This window comes from Tripterygium wilfordii, chromosome 2, assembly GCF_013401445.1.
Source record: "Tripterygium wilfordii isolate XIE 37 chromosome 2, ASM1340144v1, whole genome shotgun sequence".
NCBI classification, from domain to species: domain Eukaryota; kingdom Viridiplantae; phylum Streptophyta; class Magnoliopsida; order Celastrales; family Celastraceae; genus Tripterygium; species Tripterygium wilfordii.
This window is the reverse complement of record NC_052233.1, coordinates 6,435,903-6,452,090: the sequence shown is the minus strand read 5'-3', so window position 1 is coordinate 6,452,090 and position 16,188 is coordinate 6,435,903. Positions and strand designations below refer to the sequence as shown.

The following is a 16,188-nucleotide window of genomic DNA, read 5'->3' as shown; positions in this document are numbered from 1 at the left end:
GTTTCATAGATTATTGGTGTAGTGGTACATGGAAGGAAGTATGTCGGTATTAATAGTGTACAACCGCCATGACCTACACTAATAGTTTATTTTGCAATAGTGCTGATGATGAAGATATTTCATTATAACGTGTGCCTAATGTTTATGTTTATTTGAACCATTATGATATTGTCACATGGGCTAAGTGGGAGGATGTGAGAAGGATGATCCAGGATTTGAAATTACTTGGGGCATAAATAAGAAGCGGGGATTCTAGGGTAGCGGCTATGAAATTTTTTTTGAGGTTAATAAAGGTTGCCAACAAAGATGGGTTGCCAAGTGCCAATAAAGATTGGGCTATCAGCCAAGTAGTCACTGATTTGCGCTATTGGGCTTGCATTTTTGAATAAGCATTGGGGGCCCTAAAAAATTTTACTGGGGACCTTGTAAAAAAATACACTAGAGCCCACAATTGTATCAATATTTCACTGGGGGCCTCATGACAATGTCCATCCGCCTCTGTGTGAGATATGTCCTACGTGATGAGTGAGTAGTTTTAAGTTGGTTTTAATAACCAACTCGTATCTCTTAAAGAGTTCAATTGCTAATAGGCCAAGTGAAAGTTTTTAAATAAAGAATGAAATATCTAGATAATTATTAATTGGAGAAGTGTTTCCAACTACTACAATGATTAGGAGTATGTGATGTGGAGTACGCTCTTTTTATAAATACGTATGGAAATCGGTTATCTCTCACCTAACTACAAACAAAACACATAGAGAACTATCCATCAATTTTCTGTATTATTGGCTTCCGTTATTGAAAGATTTGTGGTGCAAGAAGGAGAGAAACCAATATTCCACTCATTCTGTTGCGACTAATCTAAAGCCAATATAGATCAAGGTACGCTTTCGATGTCTGTTGTCTTTATGGTATGTGAGAATCATGATATTTAAGATCCTTATGAATGCTTACATATTTAGGACATGTTATTCCACACTTGTGGTTTAATCAATACCCTAACGAGGCATTTGGTTGGTGTTTTGAGGGGAGAATGAGGGTGAGATGTTGATGAGATTAGTATATTATCTTATTTGGTTGAGTTTTGGAGGGTGAAATCTTAAACTCACTCAACCATCTATCTTGTGGAGAATAGTCAAGCTCGCTAAAATGGTGAGAATGACTATTCTCTAGAAGGGAGAATGAATTTTGAGATGTAAAAGACTTTTTACACTTATTATAAAATATTATTTTCTTTTCTTTTTATATTGTTTTATTTTATTTTCTTTTTCTATTCTACTATTAATATTTTCACACTAATGCTCACTCTTTTTTTTATACTAAACATGATCATGCTCACCTTATACCTATCTCACACTCACCTCGCACTCATGTCATGTTCACTTCACACAATTATGAACCAAATGCTCCCGTAAGTGCTCTGGTTAACGGGACATTGTTTACATATTTTTGAAGGATTCAGTTATTTTTTGTTTATCCTTATATAATTTGTAGCGTAGATGGTAGTTTGTTTTCTTTTTCCCTTGTAGTATTCTTCATGAAAATGACTCATTTGAAGATTTCATCAGAAGAAAGTTGTTGTTCCAGTGAGAGGCTATAAGAAGTTTCTTGCTAATTGATTATGTCGCATAACAAATTTCTTTTCAAAGTCATGTATTGATGAGAATCAGTTGACTCTAATCTGAATTCATATTGTTTGAACCTATCCACAACGGTCACCCCCAACGGTAACTTCGCAGAAGAACGCTCGAGCAATCAGGTGTGTTGGGCCCCACTCATTGCGATTTTCCAGTGTACAGCCCACGCTTCATTAACGCTCTTTTTTGCTATATTCGTAACGTGTTTTGACCCCTTCGGCTCTTCGCTAATTCGGCGTGCGTGAAAAGACGTTGTTGCCCTTAACTCTTAGTCTACATAATTAGTGAGTACGATTTTTTTCTCTAAATCATCCCGGGGCCAAATCTGTCTTTTCACGTTGAGGAACTAACCTGGTTTTCTCTACAATCACGGAAGACTGAAAACCCTTTAAAACCCTCTCTCTCCTCTCTTTTAACGGCAAGCTTCAAACAAGAAAACAAAGAATAATCGGAAACACAGAGAAAGAAAAGCTTGAATTGGTAAAACGATGCCTATTGTGGTACCAAATTCTCCGGTGTTTTCTCCTCCGTCGCCGTCTCTCTTCTGCAACAAAATCGAAACCCTAGCATTAACCCTGACGCATCTCAAATCCGCGCAATCTCCGTCTTCTTCTTCTTCACCTTCGTCTCCATGCTCGCCGCTTCGGGTGCGGCTCCAGAAGCCGCTGGTTGGGATATCGTCTTCTTCTTTGGCTTCGAATTCGCTATCCGGTTCCCGATTGGGTTCGGGGTCGCCTCAGGCGTTGTTGAAGAGGAAGAGACCGGCGAGGTTGGATATACCGGTGGTGGCTAATGGATTTGGAGCTCCGGAGACTCTGGCGGCGGATGGAAGGGGATTCGAGGAGGTGGAGATGGAGAGAGAAGGATACGGGTATTCCGTGTATTGCAAGAGAGGGAGGAGAGCGGTCATGGAGGATCGGTTCTCTGCCACTGTTAGTCTTCAAGGAGATTCCAAACAGGTAACTTTTCCTCTATTTTCTTCTTGCAATATATTAATTTTGGTTTTTTTCCTTACATCATGCTTGATTTGATGAATGGATTTTTCCCATGAATTCGGAGTCGATTTGAGCTGCATGTGTAACATTAGATAGCAGCTTAAACCTTAGTTAATCTCCATGAATTACAGTTTTGATGTTCAATTGTGAATGAATTGTTGTAAGGATTCAAACATGTTCAATTAATGTATAATGAAACAAGCCCTTCGCACAAGGTTTATGAAAAGATGAAGCTTATAAGCTGGTATCAAAGTCATAATCAATTACTTCAGCAAGATGAAGAGTGAAGACAGAGAAAATATAATTACAGAATGGTTTGAACTGAGATCATTTAATTTCTTGTGAAATTCAGCTCGAGGATGTCTTTTAATTTAGGATTGCTGTAGTTGTAGTCTTATGTGCTTTGTTGTCATGTTTCGCAGGCTTTATTTGGTATCTTTGATGGGCATGGAGGTGCAAAAGCTGCACAATTTGCAGCACAAAACTTAGATAAGAACATATTGAGGGAAGTTTCAAAGATGGAAGAAAGAGGGATAGAGGATGCAGTCAAATGTGGATACTTAAACACAGATTCTGAGTTTCTAAAGGAAGATGTTCATGGTGGCTCGTGCTGTGTGACAGCTTTGATTAGGAAAGGAAATCTAGTTGTATCCAATGCCGGTGATTGTCGTGCTGTGATCAGCAACCAAGGCATAGCAGAGGCCCTCACATCTGATCACCGGCCATCCAGGGAAGATGAAAAGGATAGAGTTGTGAGCAAGGTGAGCAGCTTGTCGTTGCATCAAATATTATATTGTCAGCATTTTGGTACCGAGTACCAATCTCTTATCAGGTCATTTGTATATTATTCAATTAAGTGTGCCATTGTGAAATTTGTGTTGCAGGGGGCTTATGTTGATATGATCCATGGTGTTTGGAGAATTCAGGGGTCCTTGGCTGTATCAAGGGGCATTGGGGATCGGAACCTTAAACAGTGGGTCATAGCTGAGCCAGAGACGAAAATCTGTAGCATCAAACCTGAACATGAGCTCTTAATCTTAGCTTCAGATGGTTTATGGGATAAGGTATGATGTCCAGAATTGGAGTTATTTTCTTTCTATTTATAGCTCCATATATGTTGTCAGTGTGTGCAAAAGATTATGGACATAATAATCTAAAATGTTTCTTTCTTTTTCTTCCAGGTTAGCAATCAGGAAGCAGTAGATGTAGCACGCCCCTTTTGCTTGGGAATTCACAACCCTGAACCATTGTCAGCTTGTAAAAGGCTTGCCGATCTTGCTGTGTCACGAGGTTCTTATGATGATATTAGCATAATGCTGATTCAGTTGCAGCATTTCATTTGACGACTAGATTAGTTCTTTAGAAGTAGGAAACTAGACTAACAAATAAGATTCGATTGGATTTGTCTCTTCCTGTGAAAGGAAGGGTCCCGTGAGTGGGTTACTGGGGTTGCGGTGGGAGGTGGTATATAGCGTGCATCAAGTCCGATTATCTATTATTTAGTGGGGAATTTAATTTTCACAGACATACCTGACGATAGATTTTACAGATTCATGTAAATTTTTTTTATTCTTTTACTAAATAACATTTACATGTTAAAATATAATTAGAAATAAAAGAATTCCTGTCCTTGTCCATATTTACAGTTGTCATTAACCTTGCAATTACTTACATGGAACTTCAGATGAATCATATTGTTAGTTGAAATTTTATCCTTTATCATTTGAAGAGGTCTATTTGTTGCCAAGCTACCAAATGAGGTTTTATGGTGAAAGGTTTGCAATGTCTATTTTAACTTTGTTCAGTTATTAATTGTTTGGATGTGAATGTTTGCCATTACTAGTTTTGAGTGCAAATTCAGGTTGAAATTTGAAACAAATCAGAACTGCTTCAAGGGGTTTTAAACTTGTCGATAGATAGCTGATATACTTTCTTGTTGCTCTCGGTATGAATTTGACCGGCCATCCAGTTTTGGAAGACGGAAATGTTATCATTGTTAAGAACTAGCGGAATTTCTCTGTACTTCATTATGGTCATTCATCTTCACGAAGGAGAGGCCTCTCCAATCTTCCTGAGATAGCCGACTACTGGAAGGAAGATTGTTGGGGAAAGAGTGCATATCTACAAGTGAACGCCAGATTAATTAGTCCATTTAATTATCGAACAAGCGTTGGGCTGGCTTATGTTCTTTTTTTTCAAGAACTATGTTTCCCATTTGGAATTGAATGTTGGGTAAATATATGTCTAATTTAGTCGATTGTCAATCGAATCATCTCTCGTTGGTGCTGGTTTATGTCCTTTGTATGTTGTTTTATGCTCTTCGTTTATTGTTTTTTGTTATTCAACAATTTTTTTTAATGAAATGAACCAATCACATTGACCAAATCCTTTTCTTAACAACGAAGACCTTGATTTCTAGAAAGAAGAATGCCTGTCTGCCGACCAAGATAAACGTATAGAAAGACTCTTGACGTTGTAGGATATTATGACACGGTCAGCTGTCTTGACTCTGATTTGTGTGGACCCATATAAACGCTGAATTAATTTGACCCACAAATATCACATGTAAAAAAAGACCAAATGCCTATGGTTCTGTCCACATCCCACGTTACTTCCCTAACATTGCGAAGGCCCTTTCCTAGACGAAACACCTTTTTTTGGGTCGGTTGGCCTTCCCATGTTACGACTTTTTGTGTCCCACATCGAATGACAAATGCCAAGAGATGTGGGTTTAGAAGTGTGAGTCTCCTCTCACATAAATGAGGTCTTTTTTCTAAGGCTTTGTGAGTTGGATTTAACTCATTTACTAGGCCTAGGAGAAACAAAATCGTACTGGCTTGATATATCCGTAGTAAATTGGTAAACCCAAAACGAATAATATCATGGATACGAGTAGGGATGGGATTTTCGACACCATGATTTGTTCATGTTTAGTTGTGTCAGAACATTGTCTCGATCCTGTTGGACGGGCTTCCATCTGTTCACTTGTTGGGTTTGACATAACTCAGCCCACAAATACGAGAAGTGTTACGACTTCTTCTGTGCCACTTGGAATTGACATTATGGCAATGCCAAGAGATGTCATTTTTCTAAGGCTTAGCCCACTTGTTGGGCTTAGGAGGAACAAACCGTGCAGACCCGATGTATCTGTAGTGAATAGGTGAATCTAAAGCAGACAATATCATGGATGTGAATAGGGTTGGGATTTTTGACACCATGATTTGTTCATATTTAGTTGTGTTGGGTGTCAGAATTTGACAGCTTGTAAAAACTATCCTATGTTCTGATGCACCGCATACGACATCACTTATTTCCTGCTCTGCTGGATTGATTCTTAGTTTTCTTAAAGTATTTTTCTCTTCTTAATTGAGAATTAGAGACAAATGATTCCCAACACATCGAAGCTACACAATATTGAATGGCTTAACAACCTGTGATTTGGTTATAGTTTTATATATGTGCATGAACCTAGTTAATTAAGAGAGGACTTGCAATTTTTTGTCAGAAAAGCTGGAACCTTGTTGTTCACACACATGTTGTATTGTCGGGCGTTTGATTAAGTTGGTTTTCTTGTCTACGTCTCCAACCACAAACTTCCGCACCACCGCACACGAACCGCCCTGCTTTTCTTGCTTTCCAAACAGAATATGTGGTGTTGTCATCATGTCTTTAATCCGACCCAATTGGGTTAAAATTCTCAGTTAAAACACACCAACAATATTATTCTCTTTAAGCTCTGGTTTACTGTGAACACATCGGTTTACCCTTAACACTTTGTTATTCATGGATCGTCACCTATGTTGTTAATGTGAGAATGTCTGAGTTTTGCTTATAAACCATTTGATTAATGTGGAATTATAGTCTTGACACTCTTCCGTATTTGTTGGTTGTGTTGTGTCAGATTCAACAAGTAGAGTAGTCGTTATGTCTAACTGGATTGATAAATTGTTCCAATACCATATTAAAATTATCAATCAAACACACTTAGAATATTATTCTCTTTGAACTCCGGTTCACCGTAAATTCATCGATTTACCCTCAAGACTTCATTCTTCATGGGCCGTCGTCTACTATCCTTAAGCCTAGAAAACACGTTGTTAATGTGAGACGATTTGATTTTTACTTATAATCCACTCAGCTAAATTATGTCATATCCACGTGGAATTATAATCTTCACATATTGTGATCCGATTTGGTAAGCCCTATTTGCCAATTATACATGTTTTCAGTTCCGTAACACCTCTTTTGTGTGCATGCACACACAACTGCCCTAATATTTGGAAAGCTAAACCATTAAACTTTAGGGACAAGCCAGACAAGCATATTTATTTGATCTTTTGCCAACAAAAGCTTATTATAAGGATAAGCTTGAAGCTTTATTCATCCAATATGGTACACACTATGCCAAACTAGTCGACAAGTGAATCCCAAAAATAGCCCCTCAAAAATCATCTTAATCGGATGCAGTGAACCTTATTTTAAGACCAATATTGATCTCATCCTCTGTTGACGGTACTCACCCAATAAGTTTTATCCACGTCAAGAAATTTTTAGAGGATAAACATGATTTAGAAATAGAAAATTGTCCTAACTCGTCTTTGGCCCCTTCAATGGCGCCTACCATTCATTCCCCTTCCCCTAATCTTTTAATAGAAGGTTTGTCATGCACATGAAAGCATTACTTAATGATAAATGTTGGTGATATTTTATGAAATGGAGGGTGGTGGAGCACGTCGACAGACTTCTACTCAAAAAACTCTCCGTGACCGCAAAAGCCAAGTAAGACAGGGACAGACACAGGCATCGTGGGTTATCCGGACATCTACTCCTCTGTTGCTCTGTCGTGAACCAACAGTTTCTGGCCACATCAGCAACGTTTCTGGGCCCCCACAATAGTAGTTCCAAACACCGGTCTCAACTGAATCGTTTCCGTGTCCCCCCCCCCTGCCACCCCCTGTGATCTCGTTTGGTGGGACCTGTTTTTCTGATTCTGCATTCCACCGCGCTTTTCACTTGCTTGTTCAGTGCAGCACGTCCGCATCAAACTCCATGCGTGATCATCGCAATTAAACAAGTAATCCCGCTTTTACGTACGTGATTTTTATATCAAATACACATTTCGGATAACCTTAATAAACCTGAAAAAAATAACAAAAAATGAACCGACAACCAGTATTAAGTTTGATTGTCCATTTTTTTTTTTAAAAAAAGGATAGGAGATCCGAACCATGATCACCAAATAATATATATCATTCTTACCACTTCAATTAATAGCTCGGTGTAATTGTGATCTGCATCTCCATTAAATCGTACAATAGAAGTCAGCAAGACTAGTAATATAAAAGTCAATAAATCGAATGGACAGCAGTTTCATGCTTCCACGATCCCTGCAACAGAAACAAACAATATTCCTTTTACCAACACCGTCCCAATTCGCAAGTTAAATGCCAGTATGCCACCCCAACCAATCACAAACCAAGACAAGATCTTTCCACTCTCTTTCACCGTATCGACGATCCTGATCATCCTCCACATACGGTCACGGATAAGGATAAAACCTCAGTATCAATGAATACCCCCCACCTTCGCAATTCCACCACAAGAACTTACTGTGATCGACGTCACCAACTTTTCGCCAATTATCCACTTGTAATTCCATGTCAGCAATAAATTCAATCCATGGAAAAAGAAATCATCAGTCTATATATACCTCTGAAATCCTCAGTCACGAATTCACGCAGTGAGATGGAAAAACAGAGCACAAACATGGTTTCTTGGTTTAGAGGAAAGTGCATAGGCAGAGGCTCTTTTGGCACCGTCAGCGTCGCAGTTAACAAATCAGAAGACACTGTTTTTGCTGTCAAGTCCGTTGAGATAACCGCGTGTGCCACTACGAGTCCTCATCTTGAGTGTTTGGAGAATGAAATCAGGATTCTCCGGTCCCTGTCTTCACCGTATGTCGTTGAGTATCTCGGCGATGACGTTTCTTTCGAGCCCAAGATGACGTCGTATCGGAACCTTCACATGGAATACATGCCAGGTGGCACCGTTGCTGATGTGGCGGGGCGCGTGGACGAGAGGACTGTAAGGTCCTTCACCTTCTGCTTAGTCTCTGCTTTGAGGGAAGTGCATTCGAGAGGCATAGTGCACTGCGATGTGAAAGGGAATAATGTGTTGGTGGGTTCAGGTTGGGGCTCCGCGAAGCTTGCGGATTTCGGGTCGGCTATGCGGATCGGAGAGCAGTTTGAAGACAACAGGAATGCTCCAATGCTGCCACGTGGTAGCCCTTTGTGGATGGCGCCGGAGGTAATTCGTTGCGAATATCAGGGGCCAGAGAGCGACGTGTGGTCTCTGGGCTGTACAGTCATAGAGATGGTCACCGGAAAACCGGCGTGGGAGGATCACGGAATTGACACACTGAGTCTTATCGGTTTCTCCGGTGAGTTGCCCGAGTTCCCAATTCAATTATCTGAACTCGGTCGTGACTTTCTCGAAAAGTGCCTAAGACGGGAACCAAGCCAGAGGTGGAGCTGTGATCGGCTGCTGGAGCATCCGTTCATAATCTCTGCATCATCGTCCAATAATTCAGCTCTTGAATCCTCTCCCCGGGGTGCACTGGACTGGGTTGACTCTGAATTCGAAGAGGACGACGACATTGAAACATCATCCACACTTTCAAATTCCATCGACGATGATCAATTAAGGGGCAGGATTGGAAAATTGACTACGAGTAGAGGGTCAATCTGGGAATCCAACGGGGGCTGGATTGTCGTGAGAGGCAACGATGCCGGTGGAGTTACGGAAGAAGATGGGACAAGTACGGAATATGCGGATTCGGTAAAGATAAGTGAAGAAAACAGAGAAAGGACACGCTGGGAATTTACGAATTATGGCGGCAGTGAGCAGCAATGCCGACACGTGGCGTGTCCCACTCTGGGTGGGCTTCATCGGCATGGGTCGAAAAAGTGGGGGTTAATAGCGGTGGAGGGGCGAGTAATATTGTTGTATAATTATTTAAAATTATTTAAATACCGATTATTATTATTATCCATTTATTTCCATCCATCTAAATTCCTTGGCTTTAATAATTATATTATATTCCTGGTCCGAAATTTCAATTTGTGCAAATGATAATATGGAACTATGGCATGACAAAGGAAAGGTTTAATGAAGAGGAGGAGGATAAGCACACAAGTTGGCATAAAAATGAGGTTTCTTGATTTCCTTGTCATGTAAAAACATGTGGCCAGCAATTTGGTTTGTATAATGTCGTTGTGGCACTCTATGATAACTAGAAGGACAAGTGTTCCATGACCCTTTCGACTTGCTGAAATAGGAATTAAGTGAAATCATGACAGAGCTGCAAATATCTTGTTCAGCTGTGGACAAATTGCTTCAAAGTTGGCTTTGCCAAATATCAAAGATGTGTCATTTGTCAAGATCTTTCTTTTATTTAACCAAAATTTCGAAAAGTCATGGAGCCTCGTCAATGCCTGACACGTTGTCAACAAGTTAGGAGGAATCTTTTGGAGTATATGCTTTCTCACAAACGACACGGAAATTCTCCAACATAGGTTTGACAACTAAAACTAATTACTTAAAGTCGATCTCGTTCGATCTTTGGATTATTACGTACATGTTTGGTTACGCGCAAGTTGAAGCTTCCGCGAATGTGATCTACATGTTCTTGGCGATGTCACGTCTTCCTTTTTTCTTTTGTCCATATCATTTATATTCCCATTGAGTTGCCCGGAGATCTTAGTACAAATTTGGATTTTGCATATATTCTAGATTCTCCATGGTAAATGCAGGTCACTAATAGTTGATTGTTTATAATTCATATAACCAGGGCTGGACGGGATATGAGGAGGGTCGCTCGGTGGACAAAGTTCAGTGGGGTTCGATACCCTCAAAAATTTATTTTGAGTTATTTATTAATTATACATTCGAAAATATGAAAAATAACACTAAATAATTGCGACATGTCTTTTTGTTTCAATAATTTGAGCATGATTTTTTGCAAGAGGGGGTCTAAATTGAAAATTCAGAGGATCTTTCTATAAATTACAAATTTTTTCCGACTAGTGAGACATAATATTTATATAAAAAATGATCATTAAGTTTACAATAAAATGTAAGAATAAAACATAAATATATAATATGGTATTGGTGCTTTACAAATAGTGTTGGAAAATAATGATATTAAATATCATTAAGTGTAGTTGAATGAAATATACTTCATTCCAAGACACATTTTCCACTCATGTGTAATTCTCATATACATTGGTGCATAATATGACCAATTCAAAGTTAGTTAAGGTCCTCCCACAAATTTCTTGGTTTGTTTATGGTCAATGATTAGTGGATATAATTTCACCATGAAAGTGGGTCAATAATGAGTCCTAAAAATCAGTCCATATTGCTGATTTTGTGGACCATTTTGTTGAAATGCTCTACTTTAAATAGAGAGCTTAGTTGTAGAGTTGAGAGACTACAAAAACCATTATTCTCCTCTTATTCTTTTGTTCACAAATCTGAGAGTACATTCATTTTTTTGGTTCGAAAGTGTTGTGTGGTATTGAAGTGTCACTTACCTACACAAAAAGAGCGATGTATCTTGGGAGGTGCTTGTCCGGAAGTGTTGACACCAAGTGGCTGGGGCAAATTCACCTTAAGGAGATTCGGTGCACACCGTACCTCGCTCTTCCTTGCTGTTCTCCTATCAATTGTCTTGACGTTTTGGTTTGATATTCTTTAATATAAGCAATTGCATTTATGTTACTGTTTTGTTAATGTATGTTACTGTTTATGTAACTTGGTCATTGTTTATGCAATTATTACTATATTGACTTATGCATGCTATATATATCCAACAATCTTAAGGTGAATTTTGGCTTTTGTATCTTTGTTAAATCTGGCATGCTTGCATATATTGAAAGTGTATTGAACAAATTTTGCATCTGCTAAAACGTATATCTTCGCCTATAAATTGCTATATCATTTATTTGTATAAAATTACTGGTGCATGCATATTGAACGAACTTTGCATCTGTCCATCTTTATATGTACGTGCATATCAACTTGATTAAAAAAACCCATTAGTGCATAATCAATGAATTGTCATATAAGTTTGTGCATGTGAATTGTCATATAAAATTACTATTGTTGTTGGTTCGGTGCAATTGTTATAGTTGGATTGATTTCATTGGAACAAAGCATGCTATATGCTTAACTGCTTCTCTGCCAAATGAAAAATTAAATTAAATTATTTTTTTTTAACCGTGTATGTCTCAATATATGTGATACACAAATTCAATCAAGTACTATTAATCGGTTTTTATCATTACTTTAATTATTACAACTGAAATTTTTGTTAAGTGTTTATTATCGATTCTGGTTCTATTAAAACTGTCATTGTATGAATTTGATAAAGTTTTTCAACTTGATCTATTTGTGTTTAATCAGCGAATTGCTACAAATTTTGTTTACCTGTATGTGCATATTGAGTAAGCCAATCAAATTTTGTTACTTGTACTTGTATTAAGTGCTTTGCATGTGTATTACGTGTATGTCTATGTGCAACCTGTATCAAACTTGTTAAATAATAACAAATAATATTTCTTTGTATAAATCAAGGTTGTTTAAAGTACACGGTGTTATTATTGCATGCTTATTTGATAATATTTGTGACATCCCTAACTGCATGATTCAGTGTGATATTGATTTTATTAAAACGAAGTTTAATTATTTTAATTATCTAAAATTTTTTGGTAATCTTTTTGGTGATTAACAATGACTAAGCAATGTCTAGAAAGTTCTGTCTAGGAAAGAGGTTATTTAATTGTGCGCCGTAATATACGGAATGCCCCCTCTTACCTGGGAACGATCTGGTTGCTAAAGTTGTTAGTCTCTAATTTAGAAAGCCGACAAAGCTTTTTTGTGACTTTAAATTCTGTGTTAATTTTGTGGTGTTATATCTTAGAATTATTTGATCTATTTGTGTTACTTACACTACACATTGATTTGTGTAGAAAGACAATGGCTGAAAATCAAAATAATGAGAAATCCACCGTCCTTCCTAGAGGTGATGAGAATACCACTGGTGGTCTGACCCCAGTTGGTTCTGTTGCCCAAGCTGGCGTGACTACTCAAGGTAGCCCTGCTCTTCCTACCAACGTGACTGGTATGGTTGGCCCTAGTGGCGTTGGTGTGACCACTCCGATGGCACCCACTGTGGGGACAGCTGATCCCGTGACTGGTCGAGTGACTTCTGTAGTTTTAGGAGAAAAACCGGAGAAATTCAGTGGTACTGAGTTCAAGAGGTGGGAACAAAAGATGCAGTTCTACTTGTCCACTTGTGGACTTTCAAAATACCTCACAGAAGTGTGTCCTGCCATAAGTGCGGATGGGTCGGATCCTTCAACTGTTGCTACTGTGCAAGCATGGATGTATGGAGACTATCTATGCAAAAACCATGTCCTTAATGGATTGGTGAACTCACTCTACGGTGTGTATTGCAAGATACCCACCGCTAAGAAATTATGGGAAGCTCTTCACAAGAAGTACAAGACCGAGGATGCCGACACAAAGAAATTTGTGGTGAGTCGGTTTCATGATTTCAAAATGGTAGACTCAAAGTCTGTCGTTGCACAAGTGGAAGAGTTTCAGCTTCTCCTGCATGAAATTGAAGCAGAAGGAATGAATTTGAGTGAGGCTTTCCTAGTAGGAACAGTCATAGAGAAATTACCTCCTGGGTGGAGCGACTACAAGAATCGCTTGATGCACAAAACCAAGGAGATGAATATGGAGGATCTAAGCCTTCATCTAAGGCTTGAAGAGGAAAATATGAAGAAGAGTGGTAAACTTCCAAGGGTGCCCAAGGCAAATTTGGTGGAAACTTCCAAGCCCAATGGGAAAAGGAAATGAGATCACAAAGCCAAAGGCCAGCAGTCACAAAAGTTTCAGGGCAACTGCTATGTCTGCGACAAACCAGGACATAGAGCCAAAGACTATAGAAAAAGCCCAAACAACAAAGGAAAGGGCAAGAGAAAACTTGCTAATCAAGCTCATCTGACCGAGCAAGAAGGTGAAGAAGATGATGAGATGCTGTGTGCTGTGGTCTCCCAGGTGAATCTGGTGACAAATACCAAAGATTGGTATGTGGACACAGGTGCAACTGCTCACATTTGCACTGACAAGAATCTCTTCGCCTCCTATGAAAAGAAAGATGATGGAGAGAAGATCTACATGGCTAATGGTGTTCCTGCCACTGTAGAGGGAAAGGGTAAGGTGATCCTGAAGTTCACATCCGGGAAATCCTTGGCCTTAATGAACGTGCTTCATGTTCCAGAGGTTCGCAAGAATCTGCTCTCAGTCCCTGTACTGATCAAGAAGGGATTCAAGATGGTGTTTGAATCCGACAAGTTCACTATTAGGAAGGGTGAAATGTATGTAGGAAGGGGTTATGCTAGTGATGGTCTTTTTAAGGCTTGTGTTGCTGTAATGGATGAAAAATCCAAATTTGTGTGCCCGAAGGCTGTTATTGCCAATAATAATAAAGCAGAGTCTTCAGTTTACTTTATTGTTTCTCCTTGTCTATGGCATGGTAGATTAGGACATGTAAACTATGGTACAATGAAAAAACTAGCAAACTTGGGGCTAATTCCCAAATTTAATTTGGATGATAACCATAAATGTGAAACATGTGTTGAAGCAAAGTTTGCTAAAAAACCCTTTCAATCAATTGAGAGAAGCACCGAGCCTCTAGCATTAATCCACAGTGATTTATGCGATTTGAAATTTATTCAAAGTAGAGGTGGAAAGAAATACTTCATCACTTTCATAGATGATTGTACTCGGTTTTGCTATGTCTATTTATTAGCGAGCAAAAATGAAGCTTTGGACGCTTTTATCAAGTATAAAAATGAGGTCGAAACTCAACTTGATAAAAAGATCAAATCTCTTAGGTCCGATAGAGGTGGAGAATATGATTCTGCCTCATTTGATGAGTTATGTGCAAATTTTGGAATAATCCACCAAACTACTGCCCCATACACTCCTCAGCAAAATGGGATTGCTGAAAGAAAAAACAGGACATTAAAGGAGATGGTTAATGCCATGTTAATAAGTTCTGGTTTACCTCAAAACTTGTGGGGGGAAGCAGTTTTAACTGCTAATTATATTCTTAACAAAATGCCCCACAAAAAGACAGGTAGTATTCCATATGAAATGTGGAAAGGAAGAACACCTTCTTTCAAATACTTGAAAGTGTGGGGGTGTCTTGCTAAGGTGGCAGTACCTCCACCAAAGCAAGTTAAACTTGGACCTAAGATAGTTGATTGCATATTTATAGAATATGCACAAAATAGTAGTGCATTCAGATTTATGGTACACAAATCTGAAATTGATGACATCCATGTTAATACAATCATGGAAACAAGAGATGCTGAATTTTTTGAGGAAACATTTCCTTATAAAAATACAGAAAACTCTCAGAAAAGGGTTAGAGAATCGAATTATGAGAATGAGAATCAAGAGGCTGATGAAATAGAACCAAGAAGGAGCAAGAGATCAAAAATCTCTAAATCCTTTGGTTCAGACTATCTAACATACATGATAGATAGTGAGCCTCAGACATTCAATGAGGCAATGTCAACTCCAGAAGCTCCATTTTGGAAAGAAGCTGTAAACAGCGAAATAGAATCCATTCTAAGTAATCATACTTGGGAATTTGTTGATCTCCCTCCGGGGAATAAACCAATTGGATGTAAATAGATTTTCAAAAAGAAGCTTAAAGCTGATGGTTCTATAGATAAGTACAAAGCAAGGCTTGTAGCCAAGGGGTTTAGACAAAAAGAGGGTCTAGACTACTTTGATACTTATTCACCGGTCACGAGAATTACATCCATCCGGATGTTAATTGCCATAGCCTCACTATATGAATTGCAGATACATCAAATGGATGTAAAAACTGCATTCTTGAACGGTGAACTCGATGAGGAGATCTATATGGAACAACCTGAAGGGTTTAAGGTCAAAGGACAAGAACACAAAGTATGTAGGCTTGTCAAGTCATTATATGGACTTAAACAAGCTCCTAAACAATGGCATGAGAAATTTGACTAAGTGATGATTCAGAACGGATTCCAAATCAATGAGTGTGACAAATGTGTTTACACCAAAGTCGTTAACGACAAATGTGTAATTGTTTGTCTATACGTCGATGATATGCTAATTCTTGGACGTAATATTGAGATAATCAATAGTACCAAGAAAATGCTATCAAAAAATTTTGATATGAAAGACTTGGGTGAAGCTGATGTGATACTGGGCATTAAAATTCCCAGAAATTCAGAAAGTCTAGCTTTATCTCAATCACATTATATTGAGAAAGTGATTGAAAGGTTTAAAGGACATGGCATCAAGGATGCTAATAATCCTTTTCTTCCTCATCTAGTCTTACATAAAAATACTGGTAACAGTATTGAACAGTTGGAATACTCTCGGGTTATAGGCAGTCTCATGTATATTATGAACTGCAAGAGGCCAGACATTGC

The 16,188-nt window shown here is 38.6% G+C and overlaps 2 protein-coding genes across 2 annotated transcripts; both read left to right on the top strand.

Annotated features, from left to right (window-relative positions):
- Positions 1-2,054: 2,054 nt before the first annotated feature.
- Positions 2,055-4,271, top strand: LOC119983414 (probable protein phosphatase 2C 25). Its single transcript, XM_038827104.1, has 4 exons — positions 2,055-2,596; positions 3,055-3,393; positions 3,517-3,696; positions 3,814-4,271. Exons 1-4 carry the CDS (start codon positions 2,126-2,128, stop codon positions 3,973-3,975), a joined length of 1,152 nt encoding a protein of 383 aa, XP_038683032.1. The 5' UTR covers positions 2,055-2,125; the 3' UTR covers positions 3,976-4,271.
- Positions 4,272-7,898: 3,627 nt separating this feature from the next.
- Positions 7,899-9,778, top strand: LOC120007921 (mitogen-activated protein kinase kinase kinase 17-like). The gene has a single exon (XM_038858411.1). It carries the CDS (start codon positions 8,312-8,314, stop codon positions 9,761-9,763), a length of 1,452 nt encoding a protein of 483 aa, XP_038714339.1. The 5' UTR covers positions 7,899-8,311; the 3' UTR covers positions 9,764-9,778.
- Positions 9,779-16,188: the final 6,410 nt, after the last annotated feature.